The sequence below is a fragment of the Coregonus clupeaformis genome, chromosome 7 (assembly GCF_020615455.1).
Source record: "Coregonus clupeaformis isolate EN_2021a chromosome 7, ASM2061545v1, whole genome shotgun sequence".
Taxonomy (NCBI): Eukaryota; Metazoa; Chordata; class Actinopteri; order Salmoniformes; family Salmonidae; genus Coregonus; species Coregonus clupeaformis.
The window spans coordinates 5,593,318-5,620,143 of record NC_059198.1 but is presented as its reverse complement, the minus strand read 5'-3'; the positions used below and the strand labels follow the sequence as shown (position 1 = coordinate 5,620,143).

The 26,826-nt window shown below is 46.9% G+C and overlaps 1 protein-coding gene across 3 annotated transcripts; it reads right to left on the bottom strand.

Annotated features, from left to right (window-relative positions):
- Positions 1 to 505: 505 nt before the first annotated feature.
- LOC121568775 (G-protein coupled receptor family C group 5 member B-like) lies at positions 506 to 26,681 on the bottom strand. 3 transcript variants are annotated; one of them, XM_041879195.2, is made up of 5 exons: positions 26,045 to 26,681; positions 25,554 to 25,947; positions 3,459 to 4,487; positions 2,996 to 3,123; positions 506 to 1,220 (listed from the first exon to the last, which is right to left on the bottom strand). In XM_041879195.2, the coding sequence occupies exons 3-5, from the start codon at positions 4,483 to 4,485 to the stop codon at positions 1,176 to 1,178; spliced, it is 1,200 nt and encodes a 399-aa protein (XP_041735129.1). In that variant the 5' UTR covers positions 4,486 to 4,487; positions 25,554 to 25,947; positions 26,045 to 26,681; the 3' UTR covers positions 506 to 1,175. The 3 variants fall into 3 exon arrangements, with proteins under 3 accessions (XP_041735129.1, XP_041735130.1, XP_045077011.1); XM_041879196.2 differs by having other exon boundaries at positions 3,011 to 3,123; positions 25,554 to 26,678; XM_045221076.1 differs by lacking the exons at positions 25,554 to 25,947; positions 26,045 to 26,681 and having other exon boundaries at positions 3,459 to 4,681.
- Between the last annotated feature and the right edge of the window lie 145 nt (positions 26,682 to 26,826).

Sequence of the window (26,826 nt, the reverse complement as noted above, 5' to 3'; positions counted from 1 at the left end):
TTTAAACAACTAGATTATCCAGATATCCCCCCCAAAAACCATGCTATTATTCGAATAGTGAAATTATTTCAAATGCCCATCCCTAAAATGAGATATTGAAAGCAGGTGCTTCTACACAGGTGTGGTTCCTGAGTTAATTAAGCAATTAACATCCCATCATGCTTAGAGTCATGTATAAAAATGCTGGGCAGGCCATTATTTTGGCCAATATTTTGGCTACCATGGCTATGCCCCCATAGGATGACAATGCCCCCATCCACAGGGCACGAGTGGTCACTGAATGGTTTGATGAGCATGAAAACGATGTAAGCCATATGCCATGGCCGTCTCAGTCACCAGATCTCAACCCAATTGAACACTTGTGGGAGATTCTGGAGCGGTGCCTGAGACAGCGTTTTCCAACACCATCAACAAAACAACAAATGTTGGAATTTCTCATGGAAGAATGGTGTCGCATCCCTCCAATAGAGTTCCAGACACTTGTAGAATCTATGCCAAGGTGCATTGAAGCTGTTCTGGCTCGTGGTGGCCCAACACCCTATTAAGACACTTTATGTTGGTGTTTCCTTTATTTTGGCAGGATGGAGGACAGAGCAAAACATTCTGCTTTAGAAGAGTTTCTCCCAAAATAAACAACAAAAACAGAGCAAATATCTCAAGAGGGAGAGAGGTTTCACAGTTTTTCAGAAATTATACAGTGGTTTAGTAGTCTCATGGGAGTAAACTTGACTCATACAAAAGAAACCTGACTGTCAACATTTCAAATCTCACGTCTCCCAGATGGAAATGGTCTCCACTGCATTTGCAGCCAAAATAGGGTTATTATTAAGTCTAACATCTCCTACAGAGATTCAACTTCAAAACTACCAGTAATGTTTTGATCTGTCCTCCATACCTGCTCTCCCCCTCAGTCACACTCATTCAGTGGTTGGTTGGTGTGCTTGATTACCACAGGGTGGGTGGTGTGTGTAAGCCCTCAGTATGTCATCAGTTTAACTGTCTGTCCCCATACACACATAGAGAGCTGGGGGGAGGGTGGGGAGGGGGTCCTGATGGTGTCCATGTTTAGTTATCCTCTCTGGGTTATTCCTCTGTCCAAGGACCCTTCATCCCTTCTTCATCACCCCATTCTTCCTTCCTCTTCCTCTCATCCTCTTCTTCTCCATTTCTGTCCTTCACCACAGCTGCCGGCCCGTATAGGTCGGGGGTGCGGAGGGGACCTGTGAAAGGGGGAGAGAGAGAGAAAGAGAGAGAGATGGGACGTCAGTTTGGTAATATACACATACACACACACACACACCACACGTTCCTGATAAGAGGTTGCATTTTGAATATGTGGCCTGTATCACATCTTCTAAACCCTCCTCTTTCCTCTTTTATCTTCCTCCTCTCTCCCCTTTTTTCTCTTCATTCAGTCTCAGCAGCTAGTCCTCTTTAATGCAGGAGAGACCATCAGAACTCCCCCTCCTTTCCTTTCCCTACTCCCTACTAAAGCACATTAATACCACTCTGATGTAGGTGGCAGGTCTAAGAGCAGAATACTGGGAGTGAGACCATTTGGTTCACAGGAAAACGTTCCCAGAGCTTTAACTGGGCGGTGGCTCAGTGTTTTCTGGCTGTTTTCTGGTTTCAGATTCTGCCTCTAATGTGGGTGGCAGGTGTCAGAGCAGAGACTGGGAGGGAGCCATTTCAAAACGTTCCCAGAGCGTAAGCTGAACATTGGCTCAACGTTTTTCTGGACGCGTGGCTCCAGATTCTACCAGGTCGGCAGGGTTTATTTATAGCGAGGTGATTGGAGGGTAGTATCGTGCGCCAGGGAGCTCACCCATCCATCCTGGGGCTATAGAGGGCCTGACTGGGCCGGGGACACAGCTGCATCACTCACACTGAAGAGATGGCTCTAGTCTGCAGCCCAGTGAACCCACTCCCTCCCTCTCACACACACACACACACACACACACACACACACACATGCATGCATGCAAGGTGTGTATATGTGTTGTGTATATGTGGCTTCATACCTAATATGTGTGGCTTTCTTGCGCGGAATAATAATCAGAGTTTGTATACCTGTGAATGGTAGTGTGTGACAGGTGTGTATCTGTGTGTAAACTTGTGTGTGTGTGCTCACTGCCCAAGTGAGTGAGTGTATGTTTCTATATACACTACCAGTCAAAAGTTTGGACACACCTACTCATTCAAGGGTTTTTCTTAATTTTTTACATTGTAGAATAATAGTGAAGACATCAAAACTATGAAATAACATATATGGAATCATGTAGTAACCAAAAAAGTGTTAAACAAATCAAAATATATTTCATATTTGAGATTCTAGCCACCCTTTGCCTTGAAGACAGCTTTGCACACTCTTGGCATTCTCTCAACCAGCTTCATGAGGTAGTCACCTGGAATGCATTTCAATTAACAGGTGTGCCTTCTTAAAAGTTAATTTGTGGAATTTCTTTCCTTCTTAATGCGTTTGAGCCAATCAGTTGTGTTCTGACAAGGTTGGGGGGGTATACAGAAGATAGCCCTATTTGGTAAAAGACCAAGTCCATATTATGGCAAGAACAGCTCAAATAAGCAAAGAGAAACAACAGTCCATCATTACTTTAAGACATGAAGGTCAGTCAATACGGAAAATGTCAAGAACTTTGAAAGTTTCTTCAAGTGCAGTTGCAAAAACCATCAAGCCCTATGATGAAACTGGCTCTCATGAGGACCGCCACAGGAATGGAAGACCCAGAGATACCTCTGCTGCAGAGGATAAGTTCATTAGAGTTACCAGCCTCAGAAATTGCAGCCCAAATAAATGCTTCACAGAGTTCAAGTAACAGACACATCTCAATATCAATTGTTCAGAGGGGAAATGAGTAGGTGTGTCCAAACTTTTGACTGGTACTGTATGTGTAAGTGTCTACACTGCTTTCTTGCTCAGGATCATAATGCAAGTTTTAATAGAGTTTGTGAAGCGTGGTCGGATGTGTAAACGTACAATATGAGAACTCACCGCTCCCCCATTCAGGATCATGGTCATCTCAGTGGGCTGGTACACGTTGCTGCGGAAGGGGGCACTGGGTCTGGGCGCTGTGTTACCATTATGATTACCTCCACTCCTCAGACCTGGCACAGCAGAGAAACAACGTTATGCTCTTCTTTTGTCTCAGAAACACACACACTGCAAACACACTCATTCATGCATCCTACTTTAAGATAGACACAGGAACAGATGCCCAATCTGTACTTTTAACACATGCTGTACAGGCACTACTTGTACCACAACAAGAACCACTGCTCTTATATAGTTATTTTTAGCCCAGTATGGTAATATCACTGAGTCACAATGTTCTAAATCCAACCCCATACACAGAAACATGCATGTAAAACCTCAGTTGTGCTGTACTGAGCTGGTAAGCATACATTTTAATGCATATTTGAAAGTTAAAGTCTCTTGTTACCTGCAGTGTTTTCGTCAAAGCCGTAGCCCTGGTTCTCCGCATACTGCCTGTGTGAGAGGGGGATTTCCTCATCGAAACTGGTCTCCCTCATGCGGGACGGGGCCTGAGACGTGTCAAAATAGTCGGGGGCGGTGGGTTGCGGCGGGGGTCGGAGACAGGAGTGTGCCTCGGGCACAGCGTGGAACAGGAGGAGGAGCCAACCCTGAGCCACCAGCGCTATCGCCAACGCTGGCTCGTCCCAGTCCGGGGACCGCCCCAGCCAGGCGTTACCATAGAGATAGAAGCCCACCCAGGCAACCCAGAGGAGGAGGGACAACAAACAGGCGGCGAGCAGCCAGATCGCGTTACAGCGCCACTGCCGGGTCTTCCCACAGAGAGCGAAGGAGGCCGCCCCCAGCGCGGCTAGCAGTAGTGCAAGCACATAGCTACAGGCTAAGGAGAAGTCCAGAGGCAGGTACTGGCAGGCCGCTCTGCCCTCCCTGAGCACCGTGAGCAGGAGCCACTCAGCGGCGATGATCCCCTGGACTGCGCTCAGCCCCAGGGCCAAGCCGGTCAGAACGCAGCCCCCCGGGCTCCGGCGCTCGCGGCCCAGCCTCCGGAGCCGCACACCCTGCACCAGCAGGCAGGAGAAGCACAGGGCGAAGAGCAAGCCCCAGAGGGCACGGCGCAGGAGACACAGCTGCTCATCACGCTCGATGAGGTAGGCGAAACTGAGGCCGAACAGGCCCAGGATGCCCAGGAGCAGGAGGAGAATGGGTCCCACGCCGCTGCGCTTCTCCGCCTCGCTCACGTGGTGTAGTCGGCAGAGGAGGATCAGGCCCAGTAAAATGGCCGCCAGGGCACCACCGGCCGCTGCAGATTCAACCGCCACGCCCCAAACAGAGTCCAAGTCGCAGAGGAGGGTGTAGGGGCGCACCAGGCCCCAGCCACACCCCCGGGGCACTGCCGACGAGTCCTCATCAGGGTCCTGGGAGGAACCACGCTGGACCACGGAGAGGAGGAGGAGGAGGACAGGGAAGAACGCCATCTCTGAGAGGAGGAGAGAGGAACAAAATGTGCAAAGTGAAACAAAATGTCAGTGTTGCGCTGTGACAAGCAAATCGTCTACTGTAAATCTGGCTGCATTTTTTTATGAACCACAAGTGATCACTGTGTGAGTGACAGTGTATGTACATGGAAGAGCTATCCAATGGCACGCACGCACCCACACCCACACTTCTTGTATCCGCAACAACAGGAGCACAACAGGAGCACAGTGACACTCTCCTGTAAATGGTCAGAGGTCAACACACAGCTAAGAGGCTCCATACCAACATCACACGCTGATAGCTTCAACATACATATGTTTACACTGACTACACCAATGCATGCATGCACACACACCCACACAAATGCATCTAGTCACACACAAAATTATGAGCATCAACTAGATACTTCCAGAACAAGAGCATTCAAGGAAACAGACCATTCACATGGCTTTACCATGAAGCTGAGAGTCGGAGGTTGGAAATGTACTTGTTTTGAAACAAGAACATAGAGTTACCGGTAGTCTTTATTACATCATTATCCACAGACAGAGTCATATTCAGAGAAAACACTGCTCACTGTCTGAGCGGACACGGGAAGGGATGTAGGATCATATCAGTGGAGGCTGGTGGGAGGAGCTATAGGAGGACGGGCTCATTGTAATGGCTGGAATGGAATATATGGAACGGAGTCAAACATGTCGTTTCCATATGTTTGATGTGTTTGACACCATTCCATTGATTCCATTCCAGCCATTACAATGAGCCCATCCTCCAATAGCTCCTCCCACCAGCCTCAACAGGATCATATATAAAACAGGAATAGAAAAAAAGGGATCCTCCTGTACAGACAGAGGAGCTGACAACATCATGTTGTTTAGGTAAGACACAGACAAGGCATATTGCATCGGTAAAACAAATGCACACACACACACTTTTAAAGTGAAGATCTTCAGAAAGCATTGACAGCCAGAGTAGTGCTACTGAGGAAATCAATATCGCCTCACAGTGACTGTCTGTTTCTCCATCACATTAACTCCCTATCCTATCCTATCCTATCCTATCCTATCTTATCCTATCCTAACAAAACAAACACACACACACTCCATTTCTGTTAGTAACATTCTGTCCATTCTTCACAAGGCGATCCCTAATGAGTCTCTAAAGAGACAACGAACACAATGTAGGATCAGTATCTAAGGCTGTATCTAAACTCACAAACACACACATAGACATCCACACTGACACACCAACCTTTTTTAAACCAGCCTAGTAACAGTCAACAACAACTGTCCGGTCCCTTCCCAACACAACACGTCACACACTGACCTTTCAGACATACTTTCCTATCCGTCTCATAGAGTCAATTGCACTGCATTCATTTTAAACCATCACCACGCGTCACACTAATATACGGAACCACACAAATACTACACAGACCGTACACAACCCTTTGACCCTGTTCACACTATCATGCCCACCCAAACCAAACTGTGCTGGCTGACATATTTTCTTTGCACATTGTCCTTTTCAGCACGGTTCCAGCAACTACAGAATGTTGGATGTGCAAGCAACCCAGCTCAGTAAAGTTTGGTTTGGCTCCGTAATAGGAAAAGCCCTTTGGTTAGCCTTAATTAGGTCTGGCTCGTGGAAATAAACTGGGGGTCGCTGACAGTGGTGGGAGTTCCAAAAGAGAAAAAGATTCAACACAATTTTAGATTCACGAATGTTGGCATTAAACCCCTCTATCAGAGTGTTGGTTCGCTCCGAGGCATCTTAGACTAATTCAGATTACAGACAGCTTTATGAGTGTGTCGAGGATATCTGGTGCAGCAAGGCTTCCAGCCACCGTCTTTATAAGCATGGCTATGCTATATCTGCTTCTAGGTGCCATAAATAGACTGTAACATAATATTTACATCAGTGGTGGTCGGTGCTGTTTAAGATTAGGGAGGACCATTTTTTTCTTTTAATGAGCATGGCCTTATTTCTATTACAGCAAATTGGATGACTTTCATTCATATTCCATTCACCCAGCTCAATGTAACATCGACAGGTTTAGGCTACTAGCCTACATAATACTCAAATGTTCCCTATACCCATCATGAGGTTGCTACAACCTAGCCTACGAATGAAAGTTTATAATGTAGGTGCACAGGTCGATAGACAAATTGGAGTAATCAAGGTGACAGACAGTGACACATTCAATACCGCCTTGCACACTCTTGCCTGCATCTAGCTGATCTAGGGCGTAATCATTAGTCCAAACAGTTGCAAACAAGAGTTTCTATTGGACAAATTCAGGTAGGTTTATCCCCGTTTCGTTCCGTTTGTTTCCGTTTAAGAAACGTTTTTCAACAGAATCGGCTGAATGAATACACCCCTGATTATCCGCACACACAGTTTACTTTCATAGCAGCCACATACAAACAGCATCATCACTTGCTTGTTGTATAATTCCTTCTCGCATCAACGCGCTCTCGTCCTCTCACCTTTTTCCTTCGCTTGTGGACTTCAGTGCACAACATATCAGCTGTCTGTGACCAGGCAAAAAAATATTTCCAAGCCAAACCTTCATACCGTAACCGCTCCACACAGCCTACATCGTGTCAATGTCACCATATTAGCTAACGTTGTAGTCAACATAGCTACTAGAACTAACATGTTAGTAAACCCGTTACAATCACGCAGTGTACAGCAAGCAATTTAGCAGTTACACCCGCGGGCCCCGGTGGCAATAAATTAATACAACCAAAAGCTTACCTTGACTTGGAAGAGTTCCTGTGTTGGATAGCCTTAGCCAGCTAGCTAACATAAATAGCATTCCTCTCTATTTGAGCCCGGTGTTTGAGTAGGCTAAATTAGCTAGCTGCATTAGCTAGCTAAGTAAGTGAAAGTTAAAAAAAATACAAAATATAGCTATGTCTCTCTCTGCTGCTTTTCCTTAATTTTTGAATTCATTAATTTGTTCAAAACTGTTAAACTATTGTCTTTCTCTCTATTTGAGTCAACTACTCACCACATTTAATGCACTGCAGTGCTAGCTAGCTGTAGCTTGTGCTTTGTGCTAGATGTACTTGTACTTGTGCTTTTGTGCTTTCAGTACTAGATGCATTCTCTGTTCCTTTGATTGCATAACCCAGCTGCACTTCAGCTTCAGCTCACAGAGGGATGGCCTGACATTCTCCTGTAGAATTCTCTGATACAGAGCAGAATTCATGGTTCCTTTTATTAAGGCAAGTCGTCCAGGTCCTGAGGCAGCAAAGCATCCCCAAACCATCACACTACCACCACCATACTTGACCGTTGGTATAAGGTTCTTACTGTGGAATACAGTGTTTGGTTTTCGCAAGGCATAATGGGACCCATGTCGTCCAAAATGTTATACTTTTGACTCATCTGTCCATAGAACATTTTTCCAAGAGACTTGATGATCATCCAGGTGAGTGAACTTTTTGGATGAGATGGATCCCAAAATAATGGAAACACTTGCGTAAATGAGGGATACAAAGTGTGTTGAAAGCAGATGCTTCCACACAGGTGTGGTTCCTGAGTTAATTAAGCAATTAACATCCCATCATGCTTAGGGTCATGTTTAAAAAAATGTTGGGCAGGCCATTATTTTGGCTACCATGGCTATGCCTCCATAGGATGACAATGCCCCCATCCACAGGGCACGAGTGGTCACTGAATGATTTGATGAACACTAAATGGGAGATTCTGGAGCGGCGCCTGACAGCATTTTCCACCACAATCAACAAAACACCAAATGATGGAATTTCTCATGGAAGAATGGTGTTGCATCCCTCCAGTAGAGTTCCAGACACTTGTAGAATCTATGCCAAGGTGCATTGAAGCTGTTCTGGCTTGTGGTGGCCCAATGCCTTATTAAGACACTTTATGTTGGTGTTTCCTTTATTTTGGAATTACCTGTAGGTAGAAATTGTTCCTAACCACCCATTCAGGGTCAATGTCTTATCGTCCATCAATTGGTTAAGGTTAGGAGTGGGGACTGGGGATACTTCTACCTTGAGCCCTCTCTTGCAGGCAGGCACGTTTCAAACCAAGGTCGAGTGTGTGTGAGGGACAGGAGGCGTGCTTGAGGTAAATCCTGGGATTAAGGCCCACAGGGGTCACTGGGGTCAGGGATAAAAGTTGTCGCTTAACCACAGATCTAGGATCAGATTACCTAACCTCCAATCCTGACCTTAACCATTAGGGAGGTGAGGAATAGCTAGATCAGTGGGCATCTGGCCTGTAGCCCAGAGTGTTTGGGCAACAACAGCCCATATGGTTGCCATATTGTAGGCCTAGTAGGTAGTTCTCCAGTTCACACATTTAGGTTCCCAGAAGATTCAGGGAACATTGTTTTTAGGCTGTGGGAACATTCTATGTTAGCTGGGCTAGTGTCCCAAGAGGCATTCCAATCACAAATGTTGGTTCTCAGAACATTCTGTGGGGGGGAAATGTTGGTTGTGGGAACATTCTGTGTTAGCTGGGTGAATGTCTCAAGAGGGTTCACAGTCATTATTTAAGCAATGCCATTTTTGATTATTTTTTTTAACAGGGCTTGTTTACGACTTTGGTGCATTGTGATTTGCCAAGTATGCCAAGGGCTCAGAGAGTACATGTGAAAGTGTGTGTGTGTGTTCTCATTTGTTTAATAGCTACATAAAGTTACCCTCAGGTAATTAAACAACCCTGAATCCCTTCCTAAGCCCCAATAATAACTCAAACTCATCCTCCTCATCTCGCTCTCGTCCTTCTCTTTCCTCCATAAACTTAAGTCTCTCTCTTTTCCCCCTCACCTTCTGCTGTAGCAGCAAACAGCCGCTGGTTACCACTGGGTTACATTAACATCAATCAGCGCTTCCACAAGGATGAGTAAACTAAGCATGGCGTTAGCTCTATTCACATGCACGACCACAGACACACACTCACACATGCAGGCAAACACACACACACACACACACACACCCCTAAACACGGTGCTAGCTCTATTCATACACACGCACACACACCACCGGCGCACACACGCACACACACACGGACGTAAGGACACACACACAGCTCTGGGTGCTGTGTTCACTCCTCAGTCCTCACACCATGTTTTGTTCTGGCAGAGCCCCTGATAACCATGGTTACGCCCCATCTCTGAAAAGACAGGAGCGAGAGAGGGAGGGAGGGAGGGAGGACAGGACAGAGGGGGTTCACTCATCCCCACACAACCATACAGACTACTGTTTCCTCTCTCTCTCTCTGGCTCTGCTTTGTAACAGGGAATGGAAACCACATTGCATAGCTGCAGTGTACAGTACAGACTCAGAACATAGAGTAAGAAACAGGTAGTGAAGCTGAGTTCCAACACACATCCAGTACTGGAGAGATATCAAGAGTGCAACATCACCATGCTCACTCCAGTTATCCATCCATTCATTCATTCATCCATCCATTCATTAATTCATCCATCCATCCATTCATTAATTAATCTCCCGAGTGGCGCAGTGGTCTAAGGCACTGCAGCACAGTGCTAGCTGTGCCACTAGAGATCCTGGTTCGAATCCAGGCTCTGTCGTAGCCGGCCGCGACCGGGAGACCCATGGGGCGGCGCGCAATTGGCCCAGCGTCGTCCAGGGTAGGGGAGGGAATGGCCGGCAGGGATGTAGCTCAGTTGATAGAGCATGGTGTTTACAACGCCAGGGTTGTGGGTTCGTTTCCCACAGGGGGTATGAAAAAAATAATAATGTAAGTCGCTCTGGATAAGAGCGTCTGCTAAATGACTAAAATGTATTGTAAATGTAATCCATCCATTCATTCATTCATTGATCTGCTCAACTAGCCACCTATACAATCAGTCCATCAGTCCCTCTCTCTCTCAGTCCCTCACTCACCTACACACTCAGTCCCTCTCTTCTCCGTTCACTCACTCACTTACTCACTCACTCATTCACTCACTCACTCACTCACTCAATCTAGCACAGATGGCTTCCACTCTGTGTAGATGGTACACAGAGTACTGACAGAGACAAACACTCTCTCTCTCTCTCTCTCTCTCTCTCTCTCTCTCTCTCTCATATATGAGTCATGTGAAGTACAGCCCCCCAGCCTTCCTTCCTCTATAGCAGTCTTTTCATCCCCCCCCTTTATATCTGTCTATTTCCATCCCTCTGACCCCTCTCTATATCTGTCTATTTCCCTCTCTCTGCCCCCTCTCTATATCCGTCTATTTCCCTCTCTCTGCCCCCTCTCTATATCCGTCTATTTCCCTCTCTCTGCCCCCTCACTATATCTGTCTATTTACCTCTCCCTACCCCCTCTCTATATCCGTCTATTTCCCTCTCTCTGCCCCCTCTCTATATCCGTCTATTTCCCTCTCTGCCCCCTCTCTATATCCGTCTATTTCCCTCTCTCTGCCCCCTCTCTATATCCGTCTATTTCCCTCTCTGCCCCCTCTCTGTATCCGTCTATTTCCCTCTCTGCCCCCTCTCTATATCCGTCTATTTCCCTCTCTCTGCCCCCTCTCTATATCCGTCTATTTCCCTCTCTCTGTCCCCTCTCTATATCCGTCTATTTCCCTCTCTCTACCCCCTCTCTATATCCGTCTATTTCCCTCTCTCTACCCCCTCTCTATATCCATCTATTTCCCTCTCTCTGCCCCCTCTCTATATCCGTCTATTTCCCTCTCTCTACCCCCTCTCTATATCCGTCTATTTCCCTCTCTCTACCCCCTCTCTATATCCATCTATTTCCCTCTCTCTGCCCCTCTCTATATCCGTCTATTTTTCTCTCTCTGTCTTTCACTCCCTTTGCCCCCTCCCATGTCTCTCTACCATTTATCTTCCTCTCTGTCTCTCTCTTCCTCTCCAATGTTTCTCTTCCTCCCTGCCTCTCTCTCTCTGTAGCCATTTCTGTACTCCCCTCAGTTTAAATCTTATATTCATGTTGAATCTGCTCCCCCTCCCCTGCTGTAAAGAGAGCAGCAGTCTCATCTCTCTGCCACATTTGAAGATGGGATGTGAACCATGTGCCTTACCCCCTCCCTGGCACTCTCTCTCTCTTCCTCCCTCTCAACACCCAATCACACTGTACTGAAAATCCCCTTCCTTAGGGTAACTACATCCCTCTCTTTCTTTCTTTACTCACTCGCTACCTCCCTCTTCCCTTCCTCAGCTCTCTCCCTCCCTGTCTCCCTCTTTCACCCAACACCCGATCATATGGTACAGCAAAACCCCTGCCTTACGCCACATCTCTCTCTACCTTCCTCCCTCTCCCCTTCTCTGCTCTCCTTCTCTCACCCAACAACACCCAATCACATGGTACAGCAAAATCCTTTCCTTACCCTACATCGCTCTCCCTCTCTCCCTCACTCCCTCTTTCCTTTCCCCTCTTATGGTCTCCCTGCGCTCTCTACCTCCTTCTCTCCCCCCCTCTCTCTCTCTCTCTCTCTCTCTCTCTCTCACCATCTCCCCTCGCTCTGTTTGATTTTCTTCTACCCCTCTATCTCTCCCTCTCTCTTATGTAATGGGGAAGGAAGGATCCAGAATCCAGCTATTGCCAGTTCTGCTGCTTGCCTGCACTGTCTGCCTGCTTAGGCATCCTGATCCTCCTCACAGTTACAGACAGGGAGGCAAGAGCTGCAGCTGAAGGCTCTATGGTACACAGTGTTGTTATGTGTGAATAACAAAGACTACTGTTCCCACAATGCATCTCATTCTCTTTACCTCTGCACACTGAATATTTATTACCCTAAATGTTTAGTGTGTGTATGTAAAGATAAGTGTGTGTCGATGTATAATGCACAGTCTCAAAACACATACACACTTAGGCTGTGTTTAGACAGCCCAATTTGGATATTTTTTTCCCCACTAATTGGTCTTTTGACCAATCATATCAACTCTTTTTCAGAGCTGATCTGATTGGTCATCTCTGAAAAAAACTAGGCTGCCTGTATAAACGCAGCCTTACTATCTTCCTCCCCAATAGCTCTCACTGCACTCTGGTATACGACTTCAAATCAGTGTTACAAAATACTACACTACAATTAATACCAACACATTGCAACTGCATTTATAAGCACTACACATAATGCAATTGCTCATGGCTACAACCATCTTCAGTACCTCAAGTCAAAGACTGAAACCTACAGAGCCATCCTCTACAATTATCATCCTCTACAATTACCCTAGACAGTGCACTACCAGATGCTGTGTAATTACCATAACCATAATTGGGTAGATGATTACATTTTCTGACTAGGATCTCTCTCAACTCACTCTCCTCTCCTTAGTCTTTTAGCAATTGTGTCATTCATTTGATATGGATAGTGATGATAAATAATTGATTTTGTGTGTGTGTTTATGGAGGTGGGGTGGGGGGGTGCATGCGTTTTGATGTGTGTATGTGTGTGTATGTGTGTGTTTCTAAAAACCTGTGTCCTGACCTTAGCCCGTGCAGAGCTCCAGATGTGGAGATAGACAGATGTTGTTGGGGTCAGCAGGTCACTTCCAGGAGATGGACCAAAGCTTGCCTCACATCTGCCTGTTCTGTTCTGGTCCATGCCACATTAGTCATTGTGTCGTAAGGTAGCCGTAATAATTAATTACTAATTAGCCTTCCTGAAGTACTGTCTCCCCCGACCAATGCTGTAATGTTGTCTCCAACTATAGCAACTTTATGGGTTAATTGTCCCCCACAATGAAATCGGGGAGGTGAATGTGGATCTCCCTCCGTCCGTTCGTTCACACATTAGTCACACGCGATATCTCAGACAGCACTGGCCCGATTTTTACGAAGCTTGGGTGAATGATGCGTCTTGCCATAGAGATCCAGCATTTACTAAATTACACTGATTGTCCCAAGGCAGGAGCTATAGTAATTAACTGAAATGAATTGGCCCAAGGGGAGGGACGCGGCCACATTTGTGGGGGACGACATGTTTACATAAATTGATTCATTCATTCAATATTTTTGAGGATCAGCAGCAGTACTGTAATGAAGGTGCTTCATTAGGAACAAGATACTGTTGTTAGCATTGCATCGACCACGGAAGTTGGTAACTAATCGCCATATTGGATGACACTTAGAAATACTTGTTTTCTACGATTCTCTTAATGCATTTAGAGGCATTGGACTGGTGCAAGCATGGCTGGATGAAGTTTCAACAATATTCCTTGACCTCTCTATTTCTTTTAAATCCATGAGGGGGTTTACGAGTGTACACTTTTGGAAATGTGAAAGAATCTGAAGGGTATAGAATTACAACGCAGCCAGAGCCCAAGGGCAAATTAAGTGGTCAGAGGAGAGATGGAGAGGTCAGGGAAGGATGGGGGCATTGGGGGGCTTTCATCTGTCTTCAGAAGAGATGCTAGACTGGCAGGTTGCCAGGGCTCCATACTAGCTCTTTTTGAAGACCTGTTTTCTAGACTGGCTGGTTGGCAGGCTCCATACTAGCTCTTTTTAAAGACCTGTTTTCTCTCCTTTCCTCCATCTCACAATAACACCATGTTCCTTCACTGACGTCATCGGTCTTCCACAGCTGTGAGTGTCAGATAAATGGAGGGAGTGACAGAAAATGAGAGAGACTGAGGAAGAGAGAGGAGACAGAGGGAATAGAGAGAGTGAGAGAGCAGTGAAAGAGAAAGAGGGGGTTGTGGCAATGAGAGAGAGAAAGAACGAGAGAGAGATGGAGATAAATAAATAAAGAGTATGCCAGAGAGACAGAGAGAGATTGAATGGAGTGATTGAAGAGAGAATGTCCCCCCCTGAGGTCTGGTGTGTAAGTGCAACCAGCCTGCCAGACAGACAGAAAGGCATCCATCCAGCCAGCCAGCTAGACTGACTGGCAACACAGACAGGCTGATAATCAGACAGACTGATGATCAGACAGCCAGACAGATGATCAGACAGACAAACATATAGATGATAAGACAGACAGACAGACAGACAGACAGACAGACAGACAGACAGACAGACAGACAGACAGACAGACAGACAGACAGACAGACAGACAGACAGACAGATGAACAGACAGATGAGCAGACAGACAGACGATCAGACAGACGATCAGACAGATAGCCAGACAGACAGGGACAGTTATGTTCCTCCCTCCATGGTCCCCAGACCTCTCCAGGCATCCCAAGCCCAGATAATTAGGCCTCATTAACATGTGACTGGGTCTCACAGTGTGACCATATGCTAATTGACTTCGCAATTAAGTCCGATTTTTTTATTTCCACACCCCCCTTCTTCTACCATCCTCCCATCCCAGAGATTAAGAGATGAGGGGGTAAGGAATGGTCCCCTCCTCCCCCCAAAGAAACAGAAAATAGGACATGGTTGTATTCATTTGGGCACAATGTAGCTAGCGAAATGTTTTGCAACAAAAAATGAGCGTTTCTTATTGGACCAGTTCAGGTATTCTCACACTGTTTCAGTCCGTTTGGTGCTTAATGAACATGACCCATGTCATTCAGGCTGTGTGTCTCACGTGTGCCAGTTCAGTCTGATTATATCAACACAGACCATCTGTTATAGATGATAGGATCACTAATACTGGATCAGAATGAATGGGAGATGATCACAAAGAGAGTCAGAGAGCATGTAAGGATTACATGATAATGATCAGAGAGAGAGAGTCAGAGAGCATGTCTGGGTTACTTGATAATGATCAGAGAGAGAGAGTCAGAGAGCATGTATGGGTTACATGATAATGATCAGAGAGAGAGAGAGTCAGAGAGCATGTCTGGGTTACATGATAATGATCAGAGAGAGAGTCAGAGAGCATGTATGGGTTACATGATAATGGTCAAAGAGAGAGAGTCAGAGAGCATGTCTGGGTTACATGATAATGGTCAGAGCGAGAGAGTCAGAGAGCATGTCTGGGTTACATGATAATGATCAGAGAGAGAGAGTCAGAGAACATGTCTGGGTTACATGATAATGGTCAGAGAGAGAGTCAGAGAACATATCTGGGTTACATGATAATGATCAGAAGAAGGATTAGTAAGGTGGGTTGTGCTGGTGAGTGGAATGGAGAGAAGATGAGAGGAGAGGAACAGAGGAGAGCAGGATGTGTGGAGGAAGCTGTAGCGTGGAAGGGATTGTTGTGTGATCGTTCTGTGATGAGTCAAGCTGTTGCCTCTGAGCACAGACACACGCGCACGCAAGAGGAAGCTCAGGCATTGATGAAGATATGACATGCTCATACGTTCTCTCTCTTACTCTTTCTCTTTCACACACACGCACACACAGCTGTACCAGATATACACATGGTTGGCAGAAAGCATGCATGCACGAACACACACAACCACACGCACAGCTAGAAAAGGTACCTATAGTTGAGAGAGAGGAAGGCCAGAGGGGAAAACATCAGGCGTTAGAGGTCTGAATGATGAATAACTCACTCTGTGTGACACCAAAGACAGGACCTCTGAATAATATTGCATGTTTGTATGTAGTCTACTTCTCATTTGCAGTTCATGTTCAGCATACACTCTTAGAAAAAAGGGTTCCAAAAGGGTTCTTTAGTTGTCCCCATAGAATAACCCTTTTTGGTTCCAGGTAGAACTATTTTGGGTTCCATGTAGAACCCTCTCTGGAAAGAGTTTAACATGGAACCCAAAAGGGTTCTACCTGGAATCATTATTGGGGTCTGCCGAAGAATAGTTCTACCTGGAACCCAAAAGGGTTATTCTATGGGGACAACTAAAGAACCCTTTCTAGATAGCACCTTTTTTCTAAGAGTGTAATTACCCCTTGTAGGAAAAACAAAGTAGGTATTTTGAATAGAATTTAAACCATCCCTGATCCAATTAATGTTAATTTATGTTTTCGCGCGATATTGCAAATTCCTGTATCGCAAGAATCTAGTTTTTTACTGTTTGTAATTTTTCTGAGCGTTTATGTCCGCTTGTTCACATGTTGTCTTTTTGGTCTCGTCTCCTTCTGTTCTTTAGCTGTGACTGTGCACCTTCCCATTTGCACACACACCAAGCTCCTCCCCCACACACCAAGCCCCTCCCCCACACAACAAGCCCCTCCCCCACACACCGAGCCCCTCCCCCTGCCACTCACAACTACAAAGATGAGCGATCACTTCTTCCTCTTTGACAAGCGGTTTCAACTCACTATTTGCATTTCAGGTTTGGTCCAACAAAATCGGTCATATGGATACCGAAAGACATTGAGACATTATTTTACTGGAATGGAGGAGAAGTTAACCTTTCTAACGATACCCTTTTTATGTCTCAACTCCTAAAATTGCGTGCAGAGCAGACACTACCAAAACAGGAGTATCAATTTTAAGTTACATTTTAAAGTTTAGTTTAATTTATTTGCAACAAAGAAAACAAGTGATAAACAACAATACAGATTTAAAAAACAATTTTTTAGGGTATTATATTTATTAATGATATTATGAATAGAAATGGAGGAGTTATGTCACATATGCAGCTATCAAAAATATATGGGAATGTCTGCTCAATCCAAACTTACAACCAACTGATTGCAGCATTACCACAAAAATGGAGAAGGCAAGTGGAAAAGGGAGAAGGTAGGGAACTTGTTTACCTGCCATATATTAAAGATACAAATTGGCTGAACGAAATTGGCATAAATAGAAAATATACCAGTTTCATTTGAGGACAAAAATGTTGGCAGCTGCACCATACAGGTTGCAAAATAAATTTCCATGGCACATGGTGTATGAACTGGTACAAAAAATAACACTTGATTCAACACTTCGAGTTTTTTAAATGTAAATGATTATACAAAATTCTTGCCACCAAAAGAATGCTATATAAATTTATATGGGGCATACAACAATCTCAGCTCTGTAGATTTTGCTGTGAAGAGACAGAATCACTAGATCATTTATTCTGGTTTTGCCCCTATGTAGCTTGTTTCTGGTCACAGGTTCAGGAATGGTTACAAAATCACAACATTCACTTAAAATTAACCTTATAGCAGTGTTGGGCGATTTGGAAAGCCATAGTCAGTCAATAAATAATATAATAATACTCGTAGGAAAGGTTTTCATCTTTAGCTAACAATCTGTGGATACTATACGATTAGAAAGGTTCAAAATGTAACGATCCCGGCAGTCTGAGTCGGGTCCTGTCTGTGGTCTAGTTGTTCTGCTCGTGATCTCCAGTTTCCCGAGGGTGCTGGAACGCTCCGGGGAGCTCTCTTGATTTCCGCACCTGCATCCCATCAGCAATCTGCACACCTGGTCCTGATCATCACCCTTCTTAGGCTCTGGCCTAACATCCATTCCCTGCCGGATCGTTAGCCATTAACATCATTCTCCCGGAACCTTCACCCAACCCCTGCCGTGCCATCAGTTAATCTGCCACTTCACCTCCACCTACTCATCTCCGCCACCCGCTCCGTCTCCTGGATTATTCTGCACCTTTTGAATATGTAAATAAACACTCACCTTCGTTCAACTCTCCTTGTCCTGGTCTGCTTCTGGGTTCTGTCTTAGGGAACCGTGACAGAACGATCCGGCCATTAATGAACCCAGCGGATCTGGACTCTGTTCGCCATGCCATTTCCCATCAGGAGAAGATGTTGGGACAACATAGCACGGCACTACAGGAGATCGCGTTGTCAGTTCGAACCTTTCTACCGGTCTGACGGAGGTCCAGAACCAACGCGAGTTTCCGGTGGAGGATCCACTACCGGTTTCACCCATCTCGCCTGCCGCTTCTGGAGCTGTGTCCTTCCGTGAGCCCAAGGTTCCGACGCCGGATAAATATGAGGGGGGAGCTGGGAAGATGCCGTTCCTTCCTTATGCAGTGTGGATTAGTGTTCGATCTACAGCCCTACTCTTATGCCACAGACAAGGCTAGGATAGCCTTTGTGATTGAGTTGCTGCGTGGTCGAGCGCTGGAGTGGGCTTCAGCCGTTTGGGAACGACAGGATCCCTGCATGGCTTCATACCAGGGGTTCACGGCCGAGATGAGGAAGCTCTTCGACCATTCCGTCCGAGGGAGGGACGCAGCTAGGCGCCTGTTTTCGCTTCGCCAAGGAACTGCGCAGCGTGGGCCGACTTCGTGATCGAGTTCAAGACGTTGGCTGTGGAGAGTGGGTGGAATGAGGAGTCTCTGCAAGCGGCCTTTTACCAGGGTCTGTCGGAGCAGCTCAAGGATGAGTTGATCTCCTATCCGGAGCCTAGTGACCTGGACAGCTTGGTAGCCTTGTCTATTCGGGTGGATAATCGAGTCCGAGAGCGAAGGAGGGAGAAGCAATGGGGTCCGTCCAATCGATCAGCTTCTCAGTTCCCAGTCGGGTCGGGTGGTGGACCAGAACACGTCGATCATTCTCCACCACAAAGGATTAGTGGAGAGGTTCTCTCTCCCGATTCTGAACCCATGCAAGTGGGGCGGCACGGGTTAACCAAGGAGGAGCGTCAACATAGACGTAAGACCAACTGTTGCCTCTACTGTGGTAGCTCGGGACATTACATCTCCACTTGTTCCCCGGCGGTCGTCAAACTGGCCGGCTCGCTAAAGTTGGGAGGACTTTTAGCGAGCCAGTTTCAACCTCTCAGTACCTCTGTCAGACCCCGTTTCCCGGCTACCCTTGTGAACAGGAATCAGAGCTTAGCGATTAACGCTTTGTCGATTCAGGTGCCGATGGAAGCTTTCTTGATGCCGAGTTGGTGGAACAGCTGGGGCTTTCCAAGGAGCAATTGCCGGAAGCCATTGAAGCGACCACTCTGAACGGCAGTAGTCTGGCACGTATCACGATGAGGACTGAACCGGTTAAGATGCTGTTGTCGGGGAATCATTCGGAGATGATTTCATTCTTCATTCTGCCGTCTTCCCATGTTCCTCTGGTCCTTGGATACCCCTGGCTGAAGGAACACAATCCCACGTTCGATTGGGTGACGGGCAAGGTAACGAGTTGGAGCCTTGATTGTCATGCTAACTGTCTCAAGACTGCCTGTCCCCATTCGGTTCCCAGTCAGGTGATTGAGGCTAAACCCCCCAGATTTGTCCCTGGTTCCCGAGACATATCACGATTTGGGGGAAGTGTTCAGTAAGCAGAAGGCTCTGTCACTCCCTCCCCACCGACCATATGATTGTGCCATCAACCTGTTCCCTGGAGCTGTCTACCCCAAGGGAAGGTTATACAGTATCTCCCGACCTGAACGTGAGGCTTTGGAGACCTACATCAAGGAGTCCCTAGCGGCTGGTCTCGTTCGTCCCTCGTCATCACCCCTGGGGGCAGGATTCTTCTTTGTGGGTAAGAAGGATGGCTCTCTTCGACCGTGTATTGATTATCGGGGGTTGAATGACATCACGGTCAAGAACAAGTATCCCCTGCCCTTGATGAGTTCTGCCTTCGACTCCTTACAGGGTGCTACGGTGTTCACCAAGCTAGACCTACGCAATGCGTATCACATGGTCCGGATCAGAGAGGGAGACGAGTGGTTGACGGGTTTCAATACACCGATGGGTCACTTCGAGTATCAGGTGATGCCGTTTGGACTGACCAATGCTCGGCGGTATTCCAGAGTATGGTGAACGACGTCCTGAGAGATATGATCGGTCTCTTTGTGTTTGTTTATCTGGATGACATTCTGATCTTCTCGAAGGAACCTTCCGACCACGTCCAGCATGTCCGGCAGGTTCTGCAGCGATTGTTGGAGAATCGCCTGTTCGTGAAGGCCGAGAAGTGCGAGTTTCACGCCCACACAACATCCTTTCTCGGGTACATCATCTCCAGGGGAGAGATTAGGATGGACCAGGAGAAGGTTAGAGCGGTTCTGGAATGGGCCCAGCCCGGTACGAGATTGCAGCTCCAGAGATTTTTTGGGGTTTGCGAATTTCTACCGCAGATTCATCCGGGATTACAGCCGTGTGGCCGCTCCGTTAACTGCCTTGACTTCCAGTATCAGGAGCTTCAAGTGGAATCCGGAGGCGGATCGAGCGTTTCTGGATTTGAAGAGGCGATTCACCAACGCACCGATTCTCTCTCAACCGGACACGGCCCGTCAGTTCGCTCGTTGAAGTGGACGCGTCTGATGTGGGAGTTGGCGCCATCCTGTCGCAGCGATGCTCCACGGACAGTAAACTCCATCCCTGCGCCTACTACTCTCGTCGCCTTTCGCCTGCGGAGAGGAATTACGATGTGGGTAACCGGGAGCTTCTCGCGGTGAAACTTGCTTTGGAGGAGTGGCGCCACTGGTTGGAGGGGGCGGAGCAACCGTTTATTGTCTGGACTGACCACAAGAATCTTGCTTACGTGCAATCGGCTAGACGTCTCAACTCCCGTCAGGCCAGGTGGTCGTTGTTTTTCGGACGATTCAATTTTTCCCTGACGTTCCGACCTGGATCTAAGAACGGCAAGGCGGACGCCTTGTCTCGGATATTCTCCAAGACGGAGGAGAGTGGGTCCAAGACCGAGACAATTCTCCCCCGGAACTGCGTCGTGGGAGCTGTTAGGTGGAAGATTGAGGAGGAGGTGATGGCGGCCCTTCGGACGCAGCCCGGTCCCGGTAACGGTCCACCCGGTCGGTTGTTTGTGCCTGAGTCGGTTCGTCCCGCGGTCCTCAAATGGTCCCACGCCAGCAAGATGGCTTGTCACCCTGGCGTGGCTCGGACGATGGCGTTTCTTCGCAGACGCTTTTTGGTGGCCTGCCATGGCCGAGGATACTCGGGGTTATGTTGCTGCCTGTCCAGTGTGTGCGCAGAATAAGAGTACCAATCGGCCCAGCTCTGGACTACTTCACCCCCTTCCTATTCCCCGCGACCATGGTCGCATCTGGCCCTGGACTTTGTCACTGGGTTGCCCGGCTTCTGAGGGGAACACGGTCGTTCTGACTATCGTGGACAGATTCAGCAAGTTCGCCCACTTTGTGCCAATTGCCAAGCTTCCCTCTGCCTCGGAGACGTCCGAGATCCTGGTTAGGGAGGTTTTCAGGGTCCACGGTTTGCCCAGTGATATCGTTTCCGACCGTGGCCCTCAGTTTACCTCTGCTGTCTGGAAGTCCTTCTGTTTGGCCATTGGAGCTACAGTCAGTCTCACATCTGGGTTTCACCCCCAATCTAATGGTCAGGCGGAGAGAGCCAACCAGAAGATGGAATCCACGCTACGCTGCCTGGCCTCTTCCAACCCCACCTCCTGGGTCTCTCAGTTGCCTTGGGTTGAGTATGCCCACAATACTCTCCCCTACATCTGCCACTGGGATGTCTCCCTTCCAGTGCCTGTATGGCTACCAACCTCCCTTGTTCCCTTCTCAGGAGAAGGAGCTCTCAGTGCCTTCTGTTCAGGCCCATATTCGTCGTTGCCACCGGACCTGGCATCGGGCCAGAAAGGCACTCCTTAGAGTTTCGGACCGGTATCAGCTCCAGGCGAATCGTCGCCGGATCCCCGCTCCCACCTACACCATCGGAGATAGGGTCTGGTTGGCCACACGGGATCTTCCTTTACGGACTGAGTCTAGGAAGTTGTTACCGAGTTCATTGGTCCGTTTGTGGTGGAGAAGGTGATCAATCCGGTGGCAGTTCGACTCAAACTCCCGAGGACGCTCAGAGTCCATCCCACCTTTCATGTCTCCTGCCTCAAGCCTGTTTTCCTCAGTCCTCTGTTGCCTCCTCCGCCTCCTCCTCCTCCTCCTCGGATGATCGGAGGTGGTCCTGCCTACACGGTGCGACGCATCATGGATTCCAGACGGCGGGGCCGGGGTTTCCAGTATCTCGTGGACTGGGAGGGGTATGGTCCTGAAGAGAGGAGTTGGATTCCGCGGCGACAGATCCTAGATGCTGACCTCATCAGTGACTTCTACCGCCTCCATCCTGGCGCTCCGGGAGTCCGCCCGGTGGCGTTCGTCGGAGGGGGGGTACTGTAACGATCCCGGCAGTCTGAGTCGGGTCCTGTCTGTGGTCTAGTTGTTCTGCTCGTGATCTCCAGTTTCCCGAGGGTGCTGGAACGCTCCGGGGAGCTCTCTTGATTTCCGCACCTGCATCCCATCAGCAATCTGCACACCTGGTCCTGATCATCACCCTTCTTAGGCTCTGGCCTAACATCCATTCCCTGCCGGATCGTTAGCCATTAACATCATTCTCCCGGAACCTTCACCCAACCCCTGCCGTGCCATCAGTTAATCTGCCACTTCACCTCCACCTACTCATCTCCGCCACCCGCTCCGTCTCCTGGATTATTCTGCACCTTTTGAATATGTAAATAAACACTCACCTTCGTTCAACTCTCCTTGTCCTGGTCTGCTTCTGGGTTCTGTCTTAGGGAACCGTGACACAAAATGTATGTAAAACATCACAGCACAATTGAAAAATATATGGCACATGGAAACCAAACGAGGGTGGTCTATGGTGATAGGTGGGATGGGCTGAGAGGGGTAGGATTAAAGAGTTTATGTTTGGTAATGTATTATTGTTATGTGACTGCTTTATGTAAAAGTACCATGTATGTAAAATGTATATGTAAAAATGTATATGTAGCAGAAAAGCTGTACAAAAACAAAGATATTTGTCCTCCGAAGAGGGATGGGTTAATAAAAAATACCACCAAAAATGAAAAAATAAATAATTACAACTAAAAAATGAAAAAAATGAAAACAAGTGATAAATAACAATACAGATAAATTAAATAATTATAATAAATTACGGTGTGCAGGTGTGGTTGGAAGCCCAGGGGCTTATATGAAAACCACACCAGAAAAAAACAATACATAAGTATAAAAAATAAAAAAGGTTTGTTAAAACAGATAACAAAACCTACTAATATATAATGCAATGAACATTGATTCTGGAAAATTAATGGTCAGTTTGTAACGCGCGGTACCACATACCACTAGCAGCATTTTAGCCAAAGACTGTTATACTAGCTGTCTAGTCTGTGTTTTATAAACGTGCAATAAGCATCAAACACAATTATATAAGGAATTGGCAACTTGTTCTCATTCTGAGAAATAAGGTAGGCCACTTGATTTCAATATCTGAACAAAGTGGACAGGCTAACATGCTGTTCAAACAGTTGGAGACGGACAGAAGGGTGTGTTCATAACAATTAAACTGTTCTACCTTGTTAGCTAGCAAATAGATCCAAGTTGGCTAAACTTGAAATATAAATATTAGCTGGTTACTCACTAGCACGTGGGCTTGTGCTTGAGAGATTGTTTATGAGTCCTGTGTTCATTTTCTATAATGCCTGCTACAAGAAGTTAGTCATTATTAGTGAATGTGCATTATGCATGGTTCTGGTTGAATTTGTAACAAAAGGGGCACTTTCATAGACAGACTTGAAAGTCAAATCAGTGATTATTGCAAAAAAGCAGGTTAAACTATTTTTTATTAAATCATTATATTATTAGTGGGTCTTATGGTTGTGGAAGGCTTATATTTAGCCTAGGTATAATTTCACAAGCCCTGAATTCATTAGATTATTGCTGACTGTTTGAAATGCACTGTGTTTGACCTTTAATTGTACAACAAAGCTTATTTATAGATAATTTTTTTAAAATACACAACAATGTTCAAGGCAAGGAAGGGCATGTCCTGTACATGTATGTAGGAAAAATTCCTATCCCATGTTCCAGAGCATAGTTACATTGTTTCAGTTGTTATGACCTAGTAATAAGTGCATAATTGATGTATGAACGTTCAGCAATGGTCACTTGCCCAGTATAGGAGATCCGTAGCCCTGGTTAGGTCAGTGTGCTGGCTAGAGGCCAAAAATATCCTGGTCCTAAGTGTTGCTGGCCTTGCCTTTAACTCTTTCACTAACCAAGTCTCTGCTTTAGGTAGATACCTATTTAGAGAATGTTATTTTTACAGGCTGAGTCCCCCCCTAAACAATACTGACCACATGGGAGGGTCCGCAGGGGTTTCCAGAAAGGATTGTTTGTGGAGGGACCCGGGCCCACCCATTGTTAGGTGGGCGGGGGTGATCTCAAATCCTAAATAAAGAATATAATCTCACCTTGAATGTTTCCAAATAGATAGAGAGGGGAGGGTGTTTGAGGATGAGAGAACATCAGTGTTTACCCTAAGATTTTTTTCAGCAGCTGAGGTTTCTCAGATGATCTGATGTTGTAACTCTGGTGCGGGGGGTTTTCAGTGGCGGCAACGATTTAGCAGCGTATAGGGGAAACACTGAACATCGATGGATATGATTGGAAATGTGCGTTTACATGAAATCCCAAAATGGTGTCAACCACCATGAAGACCATGATGCTCATATTATGCACTGTGAGCTATGACATCAATGGCAGAGCATAGCAGAGGCATTATTCATGCACAATGACTGGGTTGACATATGATTCTGATGTAAACAGTATTGATGTTTACCCTCACTCAAGCTTAGATGTTGTTCTTGTTGTTATACTTGGTCAAGTGGCAGGTGGTCCTTTTCATCAATGACCCTTGAGGTCAAGGCCAGGCACCAAGGCCCAGCGGCAGCACCTTAGCATCCCATTGGTTCCTGCATGAAAAGCAGGGTGAAGGACACTGTCTACCGGTGTACAGCTAGCTACCATTGTCGCCCCCGCCCCTTCTTCTGGTTGGCATCCAACATTATTGTGCATTACTGCCACCTACTGTACTGGAGTGCCCCCGCCTGTCCTAGCTTAAAAATTGACCATTAGAAGTATAAAGAGGGGTTCCTGCAGATGCAAGAATTCCCACATGCCCCGAATTTCGGCCCGCAATTGCACTCTAATCAATGACAGAGCCTTCCCAACAACGTGGCCTTTCCTCTCCAACGACAAATACCAGACCCCCGGGCAACCTTACATATTAAAACCACGCATCTGGTGCAGCCGCATCACCACCACTCACACAAGACTGTCAAGGGGGCAACTTCCACCCCTGTGAATGACAAACCCTAAAATAGCCCGTGTCCAGTTTAATCACCGACACGGCACTAGGTGATTAATTAGAAGCATCAATAGTGTCGTGCTAAAATGACCAATTGGCCATTGACAATGATTATATCACGTTCACAGAAAACCATGCATGTATACCAATCGAATCTCTCTCGAATCACTCCCCTCCCTCTCTCGTTTATATCGATCGATACTCGAGGGGAAATCGAGGGAACGTACCTTGAGCGACGTAAACAAATCCGATGGAAACGATTGCAGAATGCACGTGTCACGTGTATAGCGGGGATGTATTGGAAAAAGTCACATTTTAGGATTGAAGCCCTCCTGCTGGGTTTGCGTTTACACTCTCCATCCACATTCCCACGGCTGCGGATCAGCTCTGCGCCCCCGACCGAATTATTCAACCCTCTCCTGGGTTAGGAACCAGACAGAGAACACCCTGTATTCAACCGTACTTGTTGTCTTCTGGTAACGGTCCCGATTTGACACGCCAGTGGGGAGACGCACTCGGGATGGCAGAATTGGGTTACAGTTGTCGTTTCTCCTAAATCCTTTGTTCAACGGTGCGTTTCTTCAACGAACCCCCTTTTGTGATGAATAAATGAGGAATCATCTAAATAAATAAAAGACATGAAAGCAACGTCAATATCCCCGCTGTTCACAAAATACGTGCGTTAAATCCAGACGGATTCCCTGTCACTGCTGCGCACCTTTACGCTGTTCACTGCCCGGGTCGAGGCTCAGCTCCCCCTGTTGCACATCTCCGGACTGACTGCATCAACCGCGTATACAGTTTGGCGCGCTGCATAACATGCGTAATTTTAATCCCTCTTTGCACTGCATGACATGACATGACAGCTCTACGTGGAGCAACGGGAGAAAGGACAATCCACTCACTTCACTGCACTCCGTTCTCTCTCTCTCTCTCTCTCTCTCTCTCTCTCTCGTCCGCTTCTGCTCTGTAGGCAGTCCTATATTCTCCCCTTCAAGAAATTGGTGTGTTGCCCGCGGGTTCACCTGTCAATTCCTCTTTAGCACCACGTCCATACACCGTTCACCAAATCTGTCCGTGTCTTCAGTACGCTTTGATTCACAGTCCTGCGCTCTATTTCGGATTACAATTGAAATTATAATCCGTGGTTCATTTACGGTTCTTGGCATCAAGTTCTTCCCCTCCACATTCGGTCTGTGGTTGGTTTGGAGCTATGAGTATAACGGTGTTGTGATGCTTGTTTCTCCTTCTGCTTGAACACATTCGATTCGATCTATTCAGGGAGGTATGAAGTGAGTGACCCAGAACCCGCCCCGTGCCAGACCTGCGCAGCCTAATATGAGCACAGTCAGCGCACTAGGCTTGGGGGGTGATTTGTTGTTTTTACCCCTCTACACCGCCTGAAATTGTATCCAACTGCCTCTGCTCGGGATATTGCCTCTTCACCGATATCCCACGTAACCAGCGAGTTCGGGTTAGTCGGATACGGCTGCTCTGCTT

Bases quoted from the DNA above. Each gene is read 5' to 3' on its own strand.
- LOC121568775 (XM_041879195.2), bottom strand. From the start codon at position 4,485: ATGGCGTTCTTCCCTGTCCTCCTCCTCCTCCTCTCCGTGGTCCAGCGT. The intron at 3,124-3,458 runs GTAACAAGAGAC...CTGCTGTGCCAG, and splicing joins CTTTGACGAAAACACTGCAG to GTCTGAGGAGTGGAGGTAAT. The intron at 1,221-2,995 runs GTACGTTTACAC...CCCCTTTCACAG, and splicing joins GAGCGGTGAGTTCTCATATT to GTCCCCTCCGCACCCCCGAC.